At 50.1% G+C, this 13,257-nt stretch overlaps 1 protein-coding gene across 11 annotated transcripts in view; it reads left to right on the top strand.

Annotated features, from left to right (window-relative positions):
• The window catches only part of NLRC5 (NLR family CARD domain containing 5), a 104,815-nt gene that overhangs the window by 65,807 nt on the left and 25,751 nt on the right, over positions 1 to 13,257 (top strand). For all 11 annotated transcript variants that reach the window (XR_011646290.1, XM_058279979.2, XM_058279986.2 and 8 more), the window contains 5 exons: positions 4,874 to 4,963; positions 5,747 to 5,791; positions 6,754 to 6,843; positions 7,865 to 7,948; positions 12,048 to 12,131. Coding sequence is in view for 10 of the 11 variants with exons in the window: in XM_058279979.2 (XP_058135962.1) it covers positions 4,874 to 4,963; positions 5,747 to 5,791; positions 6,754 to 6,843; positions 7,865 to 7,948; positions 12,048 to 12,131 (393 nt within the window). In the remaining variant the exon portion in view is untranslated. The remainder of the gene's footprint in view (positions 1 to 4,873; positions 4,964 to 5,746; positions 5,792 to 6,753; positions 6,844 to 7,864; positions 7,949 to 12,047; positions 12,132 to 13,257) is intronic.

The following is a 13,257-nucleotide window of genomic DNA, read 5'->3' as shown; positions in this document are numbered from 1 at the left end:
GTGTGGCCAGATCAGATGTTTCAAGATAAGCTGGGTTTTTGTCTAAAATCTCCCGATAGTTTAATGTTAACAACAAATTGAAAATTGTTAATTATACACTATACAGGCCCAACTAAAACAGAAGTGAGGGCCAGGTCTGGCCCACAGTCTGTGAGTTTGAGATCTTTGCTCTGGTTCTTCTGCTCAGCAATTCCAGCCACCGCCCCTCCCCATGTAGCACTGCCTCACTCGAGAAGACTTGTAACTTCAGAAAGAATTGTCTCAATGTCTTGGATTATTGAGTTCACTAGCCTGCAGATGTCCCCTCCTCAGTGCTGGCAGTCACACAACAAAAAGCGCACATGCAAAATTGTATTTTGTAAGTGAAGCCTGATGGGCGAATGTCAAACGTGCCAGGGGCTTGGATCTTTGACTTTCACACGATCCCGCCTCCCAGTTGCCTGCTCCCCCTTTCCTACCCCAAGCAGAGTTGTGGGTGTGGAGACGGGGAGGGACAGGGTTGATCACTTGTGCCCTGAGCACCAAGTTGTGGGGCAGGCATCCCAGGCACCTGTGAGGAGCTGGACTCACCCCACGAGTATCCATATGCCCGAGGAGCATGACATTAAATTGCATATAAAAGCCATGACACGCCCTGATCAAGAAGGCTGCGTGAGAAGCTTCAGGGTTCCATGCCCCCACAGGAGCTTTGAACAACCAGTAAAAGCTGCAAAAACATCTTTCTCAGGGCTCAGAAAACAGTTAAAGAACTGTGGTGACAGGGCAAGCACCCAGTCAAGGAAAAGGCTACTTAAAAGCCAAATGGGTCCCAGGTCCCATTCCAACAGGAGCAGAGGAACCCTCCTGCATGTACTGCGAACACGAGTATCTGTCTTGTCGTGGTGTGAGGGACTCGCTGTCCCGTAACTGGCTCTGGTGTGGAAGGCAGCTCCTGGGCTCTCCCATGGAGTGCTGTGAGAGAGCAGGCAAGGGGCTGCCTGGACAAGGGATTCCTGGCTGTAGGACACAGGAAACTGTTTCCTTTGGAAGAGGACATTTGTATCATAAATGGGATTCCTAGGGCCAAACGCAAATGTACTATAATTTGGCCTGGAGCTATTCTCTAAACTCATAGTATGGATAAGCTCTGAAGGAGAGTATCTGGGCAGGTCAATCTGCAGACTGGGACAGGTGTTTTCTTGGCATTCGGTGAAAGCCCTGTCTTAATATTTGCTGAATACGAGCTTAAGGAACAGACACCTTATCTGAATTTCAGTGCTACATTAAGATATAAAAATATCTAGATTTCAACAAAAGATGACAAAACATAGAAAGAAACAGGAAGTGATGACCAGGGCAAAAGAGAAGATTAAAGCAATAGAAACCATCAAAGAGAAGGAGTAAATCCAGGATATTCCAGACAAAATTCCAGACAAAACCTTTAAAAATGCTCAAAGTTCTAAATGAATATATGGACAAATAACTAAAGGAAATCAGGAAAACAATAGGTGAACATGAAGGTAATAGTAACAGAGAGATGGAAATTATGAAAATCAACCCAACAGAGCTGAAGACCACAGTAACAGAAACTGAAAATTTTCTAGAGGGGTTCAACAGTGATTGGAGCTGGTAGAAGAAAGAATCAGTGACCATGAAGATAAGACAAATGAAATCCAGGTCAAGAAGCAGAAAGAAGAAAGAATGAAGAAAAGTGAGCAGAGCCTGAGGGACCTGTGGGACACTGTCAATAAAGCATGCATTATGGAGTCCCAGAAGGAGAATAATGAGAAAAAATGGGCAGAGAGAATATTAAAAGAATAATGGTGGCAGCTAGTGTTGCTCAGTGCTTGAGCACCAGCTTTCTACATATAATGTCCCAGGTTCAATCCCCAGCCCCAGTACCTCCAAAAAAAAGAAAAGAATAATGCCTGAAAACTCCCCAAATTTAACAAAAGATATGAATATACACATCCAAGATGTTCAATAAATTCCAAACAAGATAAACCCAAATAGACCCATACGACACCATGTTGTAATCAATATGTCAAATGTCAAAGATAAAGAGAGAATTCTGAAAGCTGCAAGAGAATAATAATGTGTCACATACAAGGGAACCTCAGTAAGATTAAGTGCTGATTTCTCATTGGAAACCACGGAGGCAAGAAGTCAGTGGAAGACATAATTAAAGTGCTAAAAGCAAAAATTGCCAACCAAAAATTCTATATCTGGCAAAACTGCCTTCAGAAATAAGGGTGGAATAAAGACATTCCCAGAGAAACAAAAGCTGAGGAACTGCATCAGCACTAGACCAGCCCTACAAGAAATGCTAAGAGGAGTTCTGCAGATTGAAAGGAAAGAACACTAGACAATTACCCTAAGCCACATGAAGAAATAAAGATCTCCAGTAAAGATAGTGACATGGGGAAATAGAAATAACAGTAATATTTTATTTTTTATTTGTAACTTCACTTTTTACTTCCTACAAGGTCTGAAAGGCAAATGCACACAATATATGAAATCAATGGTTTCAGACTCATATAAATATGTAATTTGTGATAAGAACTACACAAAAGTTGGAGAACAGAGGGGTATATGAACATAGTCTATGTATGCTAATGAAATTAAGTTGGAATCAAAGCAAACGTGATTGTTATTTAGAATGTTAAATTTAAGCTCCATGGTAACCACAAAGAAAATGTCAGAGAATATGCAAACTCACAGAGACAGAAAGTAGAGTACAGCTACCAGGGGTGGGGGTGAGGCAGGGGCAGTGGGGAGTTAATGCCAGATGAGTGTCGGTTTCTCTTTTAGTTTCCTATGTTGCTTAGAGCAAATACCATGAAATGGTTCCGCTGAAACAATGGGACTTTATTCATTTGCGGTTAGAGTCCAGGAAAATGTGCAAATCAGGGCCATGCTTTCCTCCCAAAGACCAGCTGCCCATGATCCTTGGCTCCTCTGCCACATGACAAGGCATTTGCAGGTCTTTCCCTTCTCTTCCTGGGTTTTGTAGATTTCAGCTTCTTGCTTCTCTGGCTTTCTCTCTCTTTGTCTGAATTTCATTCCATTTGTAAATGACTCCAGTAATAGGACTAAGACCCATCCTGAATGAGGTGGGCCACACCTTAGCTGACGTAGCCTCATCAAAAGGTGCGACACCCACAGGAATGGGTTAGATTTTTTTTTAAATATTTTTTTTAATTTCTCTCCCCTTCCTCCCCCCCCCCACACCCCCACCAGTTGTCTGCTCTCTCTGTTCGTTTTGCTGTGAGTTCTTCTGTGACCGCTTCTATCTTTATCAGCAGCACTGGGAATCTGTGTTTCTTTTTGTTGCATCATCTTGCTGTGTCAGCTCTCCAAGTGTGCAGCGCCATTCCTGGGCAGGCTGCACTTTCTTTCACGCTGGGCGGCTCTCCTTACGGGGCGCACTCCTTGCGCGTGGGGCTCCCCTACACGGGGGACTCCCCTGCGTGGCAGGGCACTCCTTGAGCACATCAACACTGCACAAGGGCCAACTCCACACGGGTCAAGGAGGCCCCGGGTTTGAACCGCAGACCTCCCATGTGGTAGGTGGACACCCTATCCATTGGGCCAAGTCCACTTCCCTGGGTTAGATTTAAGAACGTGTTTTTCTGGGGTGCTTTCAGCTTCAAACCACCACAGGGGAGGAGGGAAAGTTCTAGTGAAAGATAGTGGCAAGGGTACTGCAACACTGTGAATGTGATTAATCCCACTGAATGGTACACTTGGGAGGGATTGGGATGGGAAAATTGATGTTGCGTTTATGTTTCCGTAATGAAAAAGAAAGAATAAAGAGAAATTAAAGAGATAATGACAATTAAATGCAATACGTGATTATGGATGGAAAGTATAGAGGAGAAAAGGCTCAGAAGGACGGAGCCTTTTAGGGGGAGCAGAGGTGGCTCAGGCAGTTGAGCACCTGCTCCATGTGGGAGGTCCTGGGTTCAGTTCCCAGTGCCTCCTAAAAAAAAACACAACAAGCAAACAAATGAAAAAACCAACTCAGGGGAGCTGATGTGGCTCAGTGGTTGAGTGCCAGCTTCAATTCCCAGCTCTAGTACCGCAAAAAAAAAAAAAAAAAAAGTTACTAGGACATAAGAAAACTTTGGAATGTAGAATGTAAACTTTATATCAGTGTTAATTTTCTTGAACTTGATAACTGCACTTAAGGTGATTACTTAAGTGAACATCCTTGTTCATAGGAAATATACATGGAAGTAATATGTGTTAAAGGGCTATGATGTGTGCAACCTGCGCTAAAATGTTTGGAAAATAGATTAGATAGACAGAACAAATGATACGGCAAAGTGGCAAAATGTTAAAATTAGTGAGTCTGGGTATCTGGGAGTGGGTGTGGGAGTATGTTGGAGATCTCTGAATGGGGTTTGTATTATTTTTGCAACTATCCTCTAAGTTTGAAATATTTCAAGATAGTTTTAAAAAAGCACACTGTGACGGGTTGAGAGAGAGACAATGGAAGAAAGAGGTTTTTCCTACTTTTTAAAAAAGAGACCCCACATTTTCATTATGCACTGGGTCCTACCCTCCTTTATCAGATGGGGAAACTGAGGCACAACTGGCCAAAAGCACTCCGTAGGTGGATCACAGACCCTGGGATCCACTGGGGGTTCTAATCTCGGCTCCGTCACCAACATGTCTTGTAACCTTGAGGAAGACCCTGCCTCTCTCTGGGCCTCAGTTTCCCCATCTGTACAATGAAGCATTGGAAGAGGTGCTTTCTGACCATCTGGGGTCCAGTGAGAGCCTTCATCTGGAACCCAGGACAGGCCTCCCCCTGCCCTGTGCCCTGACCACAACAAGGATGTTCTTAAGTTCCGAGTGGCCTCCATCAATGCCTCCTGTGATTCTCCAGCCTCGGTGAAAATGGCTTCTCCCTGGATGCTGTGTTCAGTTTGGCCCAGTCCTTCTCCACTCTGGAGTGGCTTCTCCACTTGGACATCAGGTGAGTGTGCCTCTCAGCCTCAGCTTCGGCCCCTAATTCCATAGGCCATCGGCTCCCACGCAGGCCCTTGTCTGTCTTGTTCACGACGTGTCATCCTCAGAGCCTTATGCAATGCAATGGGCAACTGTTGAATGAACGAGTGAGTGAGTGAATGAATGAATGAACATGGCCCCCAAGGATGCTCATTTCTCCATTGATTCTCTCTTATTCTCTGGATCATCCTTGGGGACTTTAAAGAAATGTGGGAGCTCCCTGGTGACCATTGGGTGCTCAGGGACTCCCCTTATTAGGGGATCTTTGGAGCCGCTGAGAATTTAGAATGGAGGGCACCACCCAGCCAAGCAGCCCAGGCTACCCAGTCCAGGCCATCCATGCTTCAGGCGCCGTCTTCCCATTCCTCCCCTTCCCCTCCCTTGAGGACCCCTGAGAGTGGGAGGGATGATGGCAGATGGGCCAGGGTTCAAATCCAGGCTCAGCTCTGCACCTGCTGAGCAGCTCTGAGCAGGTCGCTGGCCTCTCCATGCCTTGGCCACCTGTAAAACAAGGATGAGAATATTTCTTTACCTCCTGGTTTTCTTTTAAGAATCAAATGAGATAACTTCGGTGACATCGGTGACGTGCTCTGGATGTGCCCTGATAAATGTCATTGTTGTTTAATATATTTATTGTTTTATCTGCTGAGAAATCAAGCTGCCCCCCAGGCCTCCTTGACCAGCCAGTCTAGCCCCTGCCTGGGAAGTGGCCCTTTGTCCCTTCTGAGGCTGCTGCCTCCTCTGCTTTCAGCCTGAAGAGCCAGTGCGTCCTTCTGATAGGTGACAGAAGAGGCAGGTGAGGAAGGGGAGCTCTGGGGGGTGGGCTCCCCTCCCCCCCGGCCCCCGTTTCCTACAAGTGTCCCCCTTGCTGACCGCTGTTAGCCCTGGAGTCACCACCCAGGTCTGATGCATGAGAATGAATCAACACCTATGTTGAGTCATAACAATTTCCAGTAATTGTAAATCTTTCTTGGAAGAAAGCACTGCAGATGGGTGGGAGGAAGGGACTGGTGGGTAAGGGGTCATGCTAGAGCTGAGCAGGTGCTAGCAGGTTGCTGCTGTTGGGGAGGGCCGGCGGGGGGGGGCGGGGGGGCAGGCAGCATGTTTCCTCTGCCTCTCGGGGACTTTTACAGACTCCTGACCTCCTATGAGTCACTGCCCTTTCACACTCCGAGTATCACATTTCAGAAGCCAAGAGCCCTTGGTGCATCTCTGCAGAGAGCCAGAGTTCAGAGGTGCTCCTAGCTGCCCCCTGGTGGGGCATCCTGACGCAGGGCCAGCCGGACAGAGGCAGTGTACAGCAAATGTTTAGGGATGACACGTGGGAAAGGCATTGCTGCCCCAGGTGGGCTCTCTGGAGCCAGAGGTGGCTCAGCGCCACCGTGGTCTTGCTTTCCTGGCTGGGGTTCCTGTTTCTAGGGACCATCTGTGTACTTGAGGCCAGAAGACCTGAGGCCCAGGGAGGCGGAAGTTCTGTAAATGCAGTCAGTGGTCAGAGAGAGGAGGGGTTCTGCCCTGGCTCCCCACCCCTCAGCCTGGTCAGATGCTGCCCCACCTGGTCAGGTGTGAGCCACTAGCTTCCCTCCCTCGGCAGCTTCCCCTCCTGGGCCTCAGTTTCCCCATCGGTACAATCAAGGGCTGGACTAGAATCTAGGGACTTGACCATTTCTAAGACCCCCTCCAGTCCTGACTTCTGAGTCCAGGATTCCAAGGTGGATGATTTGAACTTGCCTTTCAAAATTGTCTCCCCATTCTAAGGGATGTGTTGGCTGATGGATCTTTGCCGGAGTTCCCGACTGGAGCCCAGTTCTTTGGGTTTGGTCAGCGCTGCGTCCCCAGGAGCTTTCGGTACTATCTCACCCACTTGTGACCGGGGGGTGACAGTCGGGCATCAGCTCCAGCTCTCGCTTTAGAGCTGTTCCCTCTAAAGAGAGCCTGGGGAGGCGGTGGTGCTGAGGGCTGGGGGTTGGGATGGAGGGAGAAGAGAGAGCTAGAGAGAAGGAAAAGAAAGAGGGGCGAGGTGAGGGCTGGTGATGGGGTGGGCTGCTGGCCCAGACCCCGGCCTTCTCCTTGGAGAGGAGAAGCTGCATTTCTGAAGGAACGTGGCTGCTGGCCACAGCCTGCCTTCTGCTTTGGGATTAGCTATTTTCTAGAAAGAAAGGGGCTAGCCTCCCTCCCCAAATGCACTGCCCATCTACCAGAAAAGTCAGGGTGTGGAAGGAAAGGCAAACGCCCTTTGAGTGTTTGGCAACTTCCCAGCTCTGCCACAGGAAGCCTCAATTTCCTCACCTAAGAAGGAAGGCCCCTAAGCTGAGGCCTTAAACAGGGTAATCCGGAAGAGGAGAGGAGAGTGTCCCAGGCAGGGGACAGCACGTGTAAAGGGCGGGAGGAGTGAAAGCTTGGCTGTTTGGCAGCATTTTGGTGTGACTGGAGCACAAATGGGGAAGACAGGCCATGGAAGGGCATTTAGCTTTTAGCCTAAGGGTAATGGGAGCCCTTGAGAGTTTTAAGCAGGGAAGAGACCTGGTCAGATTTGCTCTGTTAAAACATCAGTCCGTGGCAGGGTGGAGAAGGGCTGTAGGGCGGCAGGAGTGGAAGCTCGCCCGGTGTTAGAGTGGTCCAGGTGAGAAAGGATGGGGCCAGGACTCAGGCAGGGGCAGTGGGGAGGACTTGGTCATGACCAGACGAGGGCAGCTGGGGACTTGGGGGCCCTTTTTGTCGCTGTGAGAAGTGGTGGGAATGGCAGCTTTGGAGAGCGAATTTGGGAGAAGAGGGAGAGCCCCATTGGGGGGAGGAAGGAACGGGCACCTGGAGGTTGGGGCGGGGGGCTGTTGGGAGGAGAAGAGCCCGGCTCACTGCTCCTTTTCAGCCTCCAGGAGTGTCAGCTGGAGCCCCAGGGCCTCCGCCGCCTCTTTGAGACCCTGGAGAAGTGCCCGGGGCCGCTGGAAGTGGAGTGAGTAACCGAGACGCAGCCCCGAAGGGCACAATGGGGCACCTGCCAGCCACTGGGGGGCGGGGGTCCTTGTCAGAGGCCAGGGGAGCCTTTCTGGGCCCTTCCCACCAGATGCCCTGGCCCACCACGGGAGTCCCCTGTTGGTAGATGGTTGGTTGCCTCCCAGTTACACCCAGTCCCAGGTACCTGGTTTCTCCCGCTGGGAGTGCTGCACCTGAGGGCTTCCCCCTCCCATGCATTCATGGGAGCTGCACCCAGGCACCCACTGCCCCTGCCTGCCTGGCTACAGCTATCACTTCTGAAGGTCCCTCCTCAGCGCCCAGCCCCACACCCTCAGCCCAGCTAACCTAGCCCCCTGGGTGCTACCGCCTCACCCACCCCCAACACCTGAGCCTGTGACCAGAGAATGGTCTTGGGCTCAGGATTCCTACCAGCTGGGTGGCCCTGGCTCCAACTTTAATCCCCCAGGCCCCAGCTTCCTTGTCTGCACAGAGGATGGCCAGCCTTGCCTTTTGTGGTCGTTATTGTGACTTTTATTGCAATAATTACCTTAAAACAAAGGTATTCAAGACAAAGCTACCTCATCTGAACCCCTTCACCCTTTCAAATCAATGCTGCCATCAGTCCATGTGATCTTCTACTTGCCATTTGCACTTTCAATTTTTTAAAAAATTCCCCTCCAGGTGGCTCCTTCATCTGTGTGCTTGCTGTGTCTTCACATTGTCTGCTTGTTGTCTGCTCATTGTGTGCTTATTGTCCAGTCATTGTGTCCACTCATTTTCTTCAGGAGGTACCAGGAACCAAACCTGGGACTTCCCATGTGGAAGGTGGTTGCCCAACTCCTTGAGCCACATCCGCTCCCTGCTCATTGCATCAGCTCATTATGTCAGCTCATTGCATCAACTCATCTTCTTTAGGAGGCACTGGGGACCAAACCCAGGATTTCCCATGTGAGAAGTGAGAGCCCAACTGCTTGGGCCACATCAGCTCACTATTCAAGTTTTCATCTATTTGCATTCAGAGCCTAGGCGCATCTTGTAGCGTGACCTCAGACCACATATTTTCCACTTTGCTACAGTCTTTTTTTCTTGCTCTCCTGTTTCCATCACCAACCAAATTATTCATGTTGCCCCCCTGGCATTATGTTGTCCTTCCATGCCTTTTTCCAAGTTCATACACACATAGACGAGGAGAGAGATGTTGACATTGCATCACAGACATGGGGTCTTACCACCAGCTTGTCTCATCACAGTACAACATGGCTTTCCCTGAATATCGAGACACGTTGTTCCAATTAGTTGTTTAACAAACTATTTTAGAATGGATTTAGACTTCATTTACAGAAAAGTTGCAAAGATAGTAGAGAGAGTTCCCATGTCCCCCTCACCCAGTTTCTCCTATTGTTAACATTTTACAGAACCATGTCACAATAAGGAACCGACATTGGTACATTAATATCAACAAGATGCCAGGCTTGATTCAGATGGTGCCAGTTTTTCCGGGATCCCACCCACGATCCCACACTGCCTCTAGTGCGCGTCTTTCTTTAGCCGCCTCTGGGCTGTAACAGCTCCTCCTTCCTCCCTCGTTTCCCGTGGCCTTGACAGTCGTGAGGCGTGCTGGTCGGGTAGTTCGTAGAGTGGCCCTCGATAAGGATTTGCCCGACCTTCTGGAAAGATGGAGGGTGTGGGCTTGGGGAAGAAGGCCCCGGAGGCTGTGTGCCCTTCTCACCACGTCACATCCGGGGTCCATGCCGGCAGCGTGGATGATGTGGACCTTGATCACCTGGCCAAGGTGTTTGCCAGGTTTCTCCACCGTAGAGTTACTTTTAATTTACAGGGTTCCTATTCGGAACCACAGGAATGTTTTGTTAATGGGTGGCGGTGATGGAAACGCAACATTGTGAATGTAATTAACGCACTAAAATATGTCTGAATGTGGTTTAAAGGGGAAATGTTAGGTTGTATAAATGGTGACAGAATAATGTTTTTTTTCAATCCACGAACTACACTACACAGTGAACCTTAAGTTCAACCACGGAGTACAGTTAATAGTACAATTTTAAAAATACGCTGTCATCAATTGTAAAAATTGTCCCTCACCAATGCAAGGTGTTAATAACAGGGTGGTCTATGGAATCTATGCATGATTGTTCTGTAAATTCGTAACTTCTAATAAAGAAAAAAAAACTTTGATTATGGAGACTTTCAAGCATACATAAAAGTAGAGAGAATAGTAGAATGGACCCTCACCACCCACCTCAATTATCCCCACCTAACACGCACACACACACACACACACACACACACACACACACATTGAGTCATTTTGAAGCAATTCCCAAATACATTATGATTTCATATATACATATTTCAGTATGCAGAGCTAAAAGAGAAGAACTCTTTATTTTTTTAATGTAACCACAAAACCATTATCAGACCCAAAATAGTAACAGAAATTCTTTAAACTCATCAGGCATGCAGCCAGCGTTGCGCTTTCCCCCATTGCCCCACGTGTGTTTCTCTCCCCGCGCTTGTGTATCTGGGCCTTTGAACGCTACCCCCGCCCCCAACAACGCGCGTGTTCTGCAGGCGTTTTCCCACTCCCCTCTGGAGTCTGGGTGGACCTGCAGGCTGCTCCCAGCTTTTTTTGTAGCCCTTCAGGCGGTACTGCAATAAGCACTCTTCCATTAGTTAACACGCTCAGCTCCTACTGTATACCAGGCCCTGGGGGCCACAGGATGACTGGGCTGCCCTGTGGCTCAGGGGCTGCCGGGAGTCCACAAGCAGCCCACAGGGCAACGCTGGGGCCTGGAGCACGTGCGGGGGTGTAGGGGGGCCTGTCGGCCCCTCCTCCAGCTGTGGTGGGGGGAAGTGAGATAATGAGTGTGAGTAGAGTGCTGAGACCCCGTCTGGGATTACTGTTATCAAAGTATTTAATGCTAAAGTCCAGCAATTGGCCAGTTGTTTTCTGAGATTCTACTGTGGGGGCCAGGGAAGGTGGTGGGGCTCCAGTCCCCTCCCCAAATTCAACCTTTGCAGGCCCACTTCTGGATGGGTTGTTATGGGTAACAGTTTCTGTTGGGGGGGGAAAAAACCCATATGCCCTGCCTTTGGCAACCCAGAGGCCAGCAGCCAAGTATCTGGTGTCTGGTGGGAGCCACGTGGGAGGAGTGTGTGGATGGGGCACCCTCAGTTAAGGCCCCCGTTCTGCCTGTGGCCCTGCGCCCCGGTCCCAGCCCTGGGACAGAGGGGGTAGAGCTGAGGCAGCAGCCTGGACCCTAGCAGGGTCCCTCCCCGAGGCTTCCAGCTCCACCCCCCGGCCCCCCTTTCCCCTGCACCCCTCCCCCAAGCTGAAACCAGGTGCCTCCCCTCTTCTCCCAAAGCAAACAGTAAAACTGCAGAGGTGAACTGAGGTTCCTGGAGGTGCCAGCGGTCGAGGGGGCAGCCTGCAGGGACCAGGAAGCAGAGGAAAGGGGGTGGGAGGCCGAAGGGCACAGGGTGGGAGAAAACGCTGTGCGCGAATCCCAGGACCCTTAGAGCTGTCCAGTCCTCCAGGTCAAGCAATGACCAAAAGGTTCTGGAGGTTCTCCAGAGCAGCACAAATTATCTGGAGAAGTGATGGGCTGGTGGGCCTGGTTCTGACGAGTGGCCAGGGGCCCCACCTACCCACACATCTCTTTTGCTGACCAAATGTTCACTAGTTGGGGTTAAGTTGGAATTCTGAACTTCAAAGTGCGTTCTACAGAACACTAATCTTCATGACCCTCAAATGATAATCCTGCTGGGAAATTTCCTTTGGGAAAAGAGTCTATTGTATCCCCTTGGGAAATGACAGAGCCCAGAGGCTTATTAAAGGCTCTGAGAAATCCTGCAGGAAAGAACACTATTTCCTTTGGCTAAATCCAACATTTTCCGAACTCAGCAGGCCTTCCTCTTCCCCCACCTGCCGATGGTATCTCAGGGACCCAGTGTCCGGGGGGTGTTGTTTGGGCAGCACTGGCTCAGGACCCATCTCCAGAAGGCTCTGGGTGTGCAGCCCGATTCGCAGCTTCCCCAGGTGAGGCGTGCCCGCCTCATTCAGGTGCTTTGTTTCACAGATTGTCCTGTGAGGTGCTGAGTGACCCGAGCCTGGAGACCCTGCTGCACTGCTCGTCCGGGCTGCCCCAGCTAAGCCTGCTGCAGTAAGAAACGCGTCCCCCGTGTGTGCAGGGCGAGGCCTTCCACTGCAGCCACCTGCCCCCATCCTCCTCCCGTGGTTCTTTCTCGTTTCATCTGGCGCAGCTGGGGCCTCCAGCCTGCTTCCAGCTCTATCCTAATGCTTTGTCAGCCTTGGGGATAACCCCTCTGGGCCTCAGTTTCTTCATCGGACAAATGGGGCCAATATTCCCTGAGCCCTCCCTGCCCCGCTCTCTCAGGGTTGGGACGCAAGACAGTGGCTCTCAAAGCACCTTGAAGAATATAAGGTCCGTGACAAATGGGCTCTTGGACATCCCCCACCCAACAGAAAGACCACCCGCCCCTAGAAAGATGTCGCTCATGTCACACAGTTCTTGAAAGGTCACCATCCAACTCTGCAAGGGGGGAATTTAAGCAGTGACCCAAAAGTATTTAAAACTATTTTCTAATTGTGGTTCAGATTGGTTAGTATTTAAAAAGGATCTACTTTAAATATTCTTCTAGTGAGGGTGGGGTGAGTTTGGGGAGAGCAGCTGCAGCTGAGATGGAAAAACACCGCTGGAAATGAAGCCTGGGTGTTGATAGCAGCAGCACCCGTTCTAACGCCGGGGTCTCTGGGCCGCCGGGGGGAGCTCACGTCACACCCGGGATATCGCTCATCCCAGGGTCTCACTTAGGGGGAGGGAGGGAAGGCGGGCAGACACACGTGATGGTCCTGATACCGAGAAGTGAGGCACAGCTCACCCCCACCCACTGGACCCACTCTGGTCCCTCCTGGCTCCTTTGGATATAAAAGGTGGCAGGGTAAAAGGAACAGATGGGAAACCTCAGACCAGAGAGGGGCTTTTCTATGTCTAAATCACACAGCATCAGCCCCCAACTCTTCTCTATCTTGGGAAGGCAGTGGGCAGCCTGGTCAGGGGTGGCCAGCCTCACCCTCACCAGGGTTTACTCAACCCATATTGCTTGTGCACCTACTATGTGCCAAGCACTATTTTGAAGTACTGGAGATACAGCATAGGAAAAAGCCAGTTAGGTCTTATCTTCTTGGAGCTCCCCTTGCAGTGGGGAGCTGGACAATAAGCAAAGCAAAGCAAAGGCAAAGAAGACGAATTCAGACAGGGATAAGGT

This window comes from Dasypus novemcinctus, chromosome 18 (assembly GCF_030445035.2).
Source record: "Dasypus novemcinctus isolate mDasNov1 chromosome 18, mDasNov1.1.hap2, whole genome shotgun sequence".
Taxonomy (NCBI): Eukaryota; Metazoa; Chordata; class Mammalia; order Cingulata; family Dasypodidae; genus Dasypus; species Dasypus novemcinctus.
Note: the sequence above shows the minus strand (reverse complement) of the source record. Positions and strands in the feature narration are given on the sequence as shown.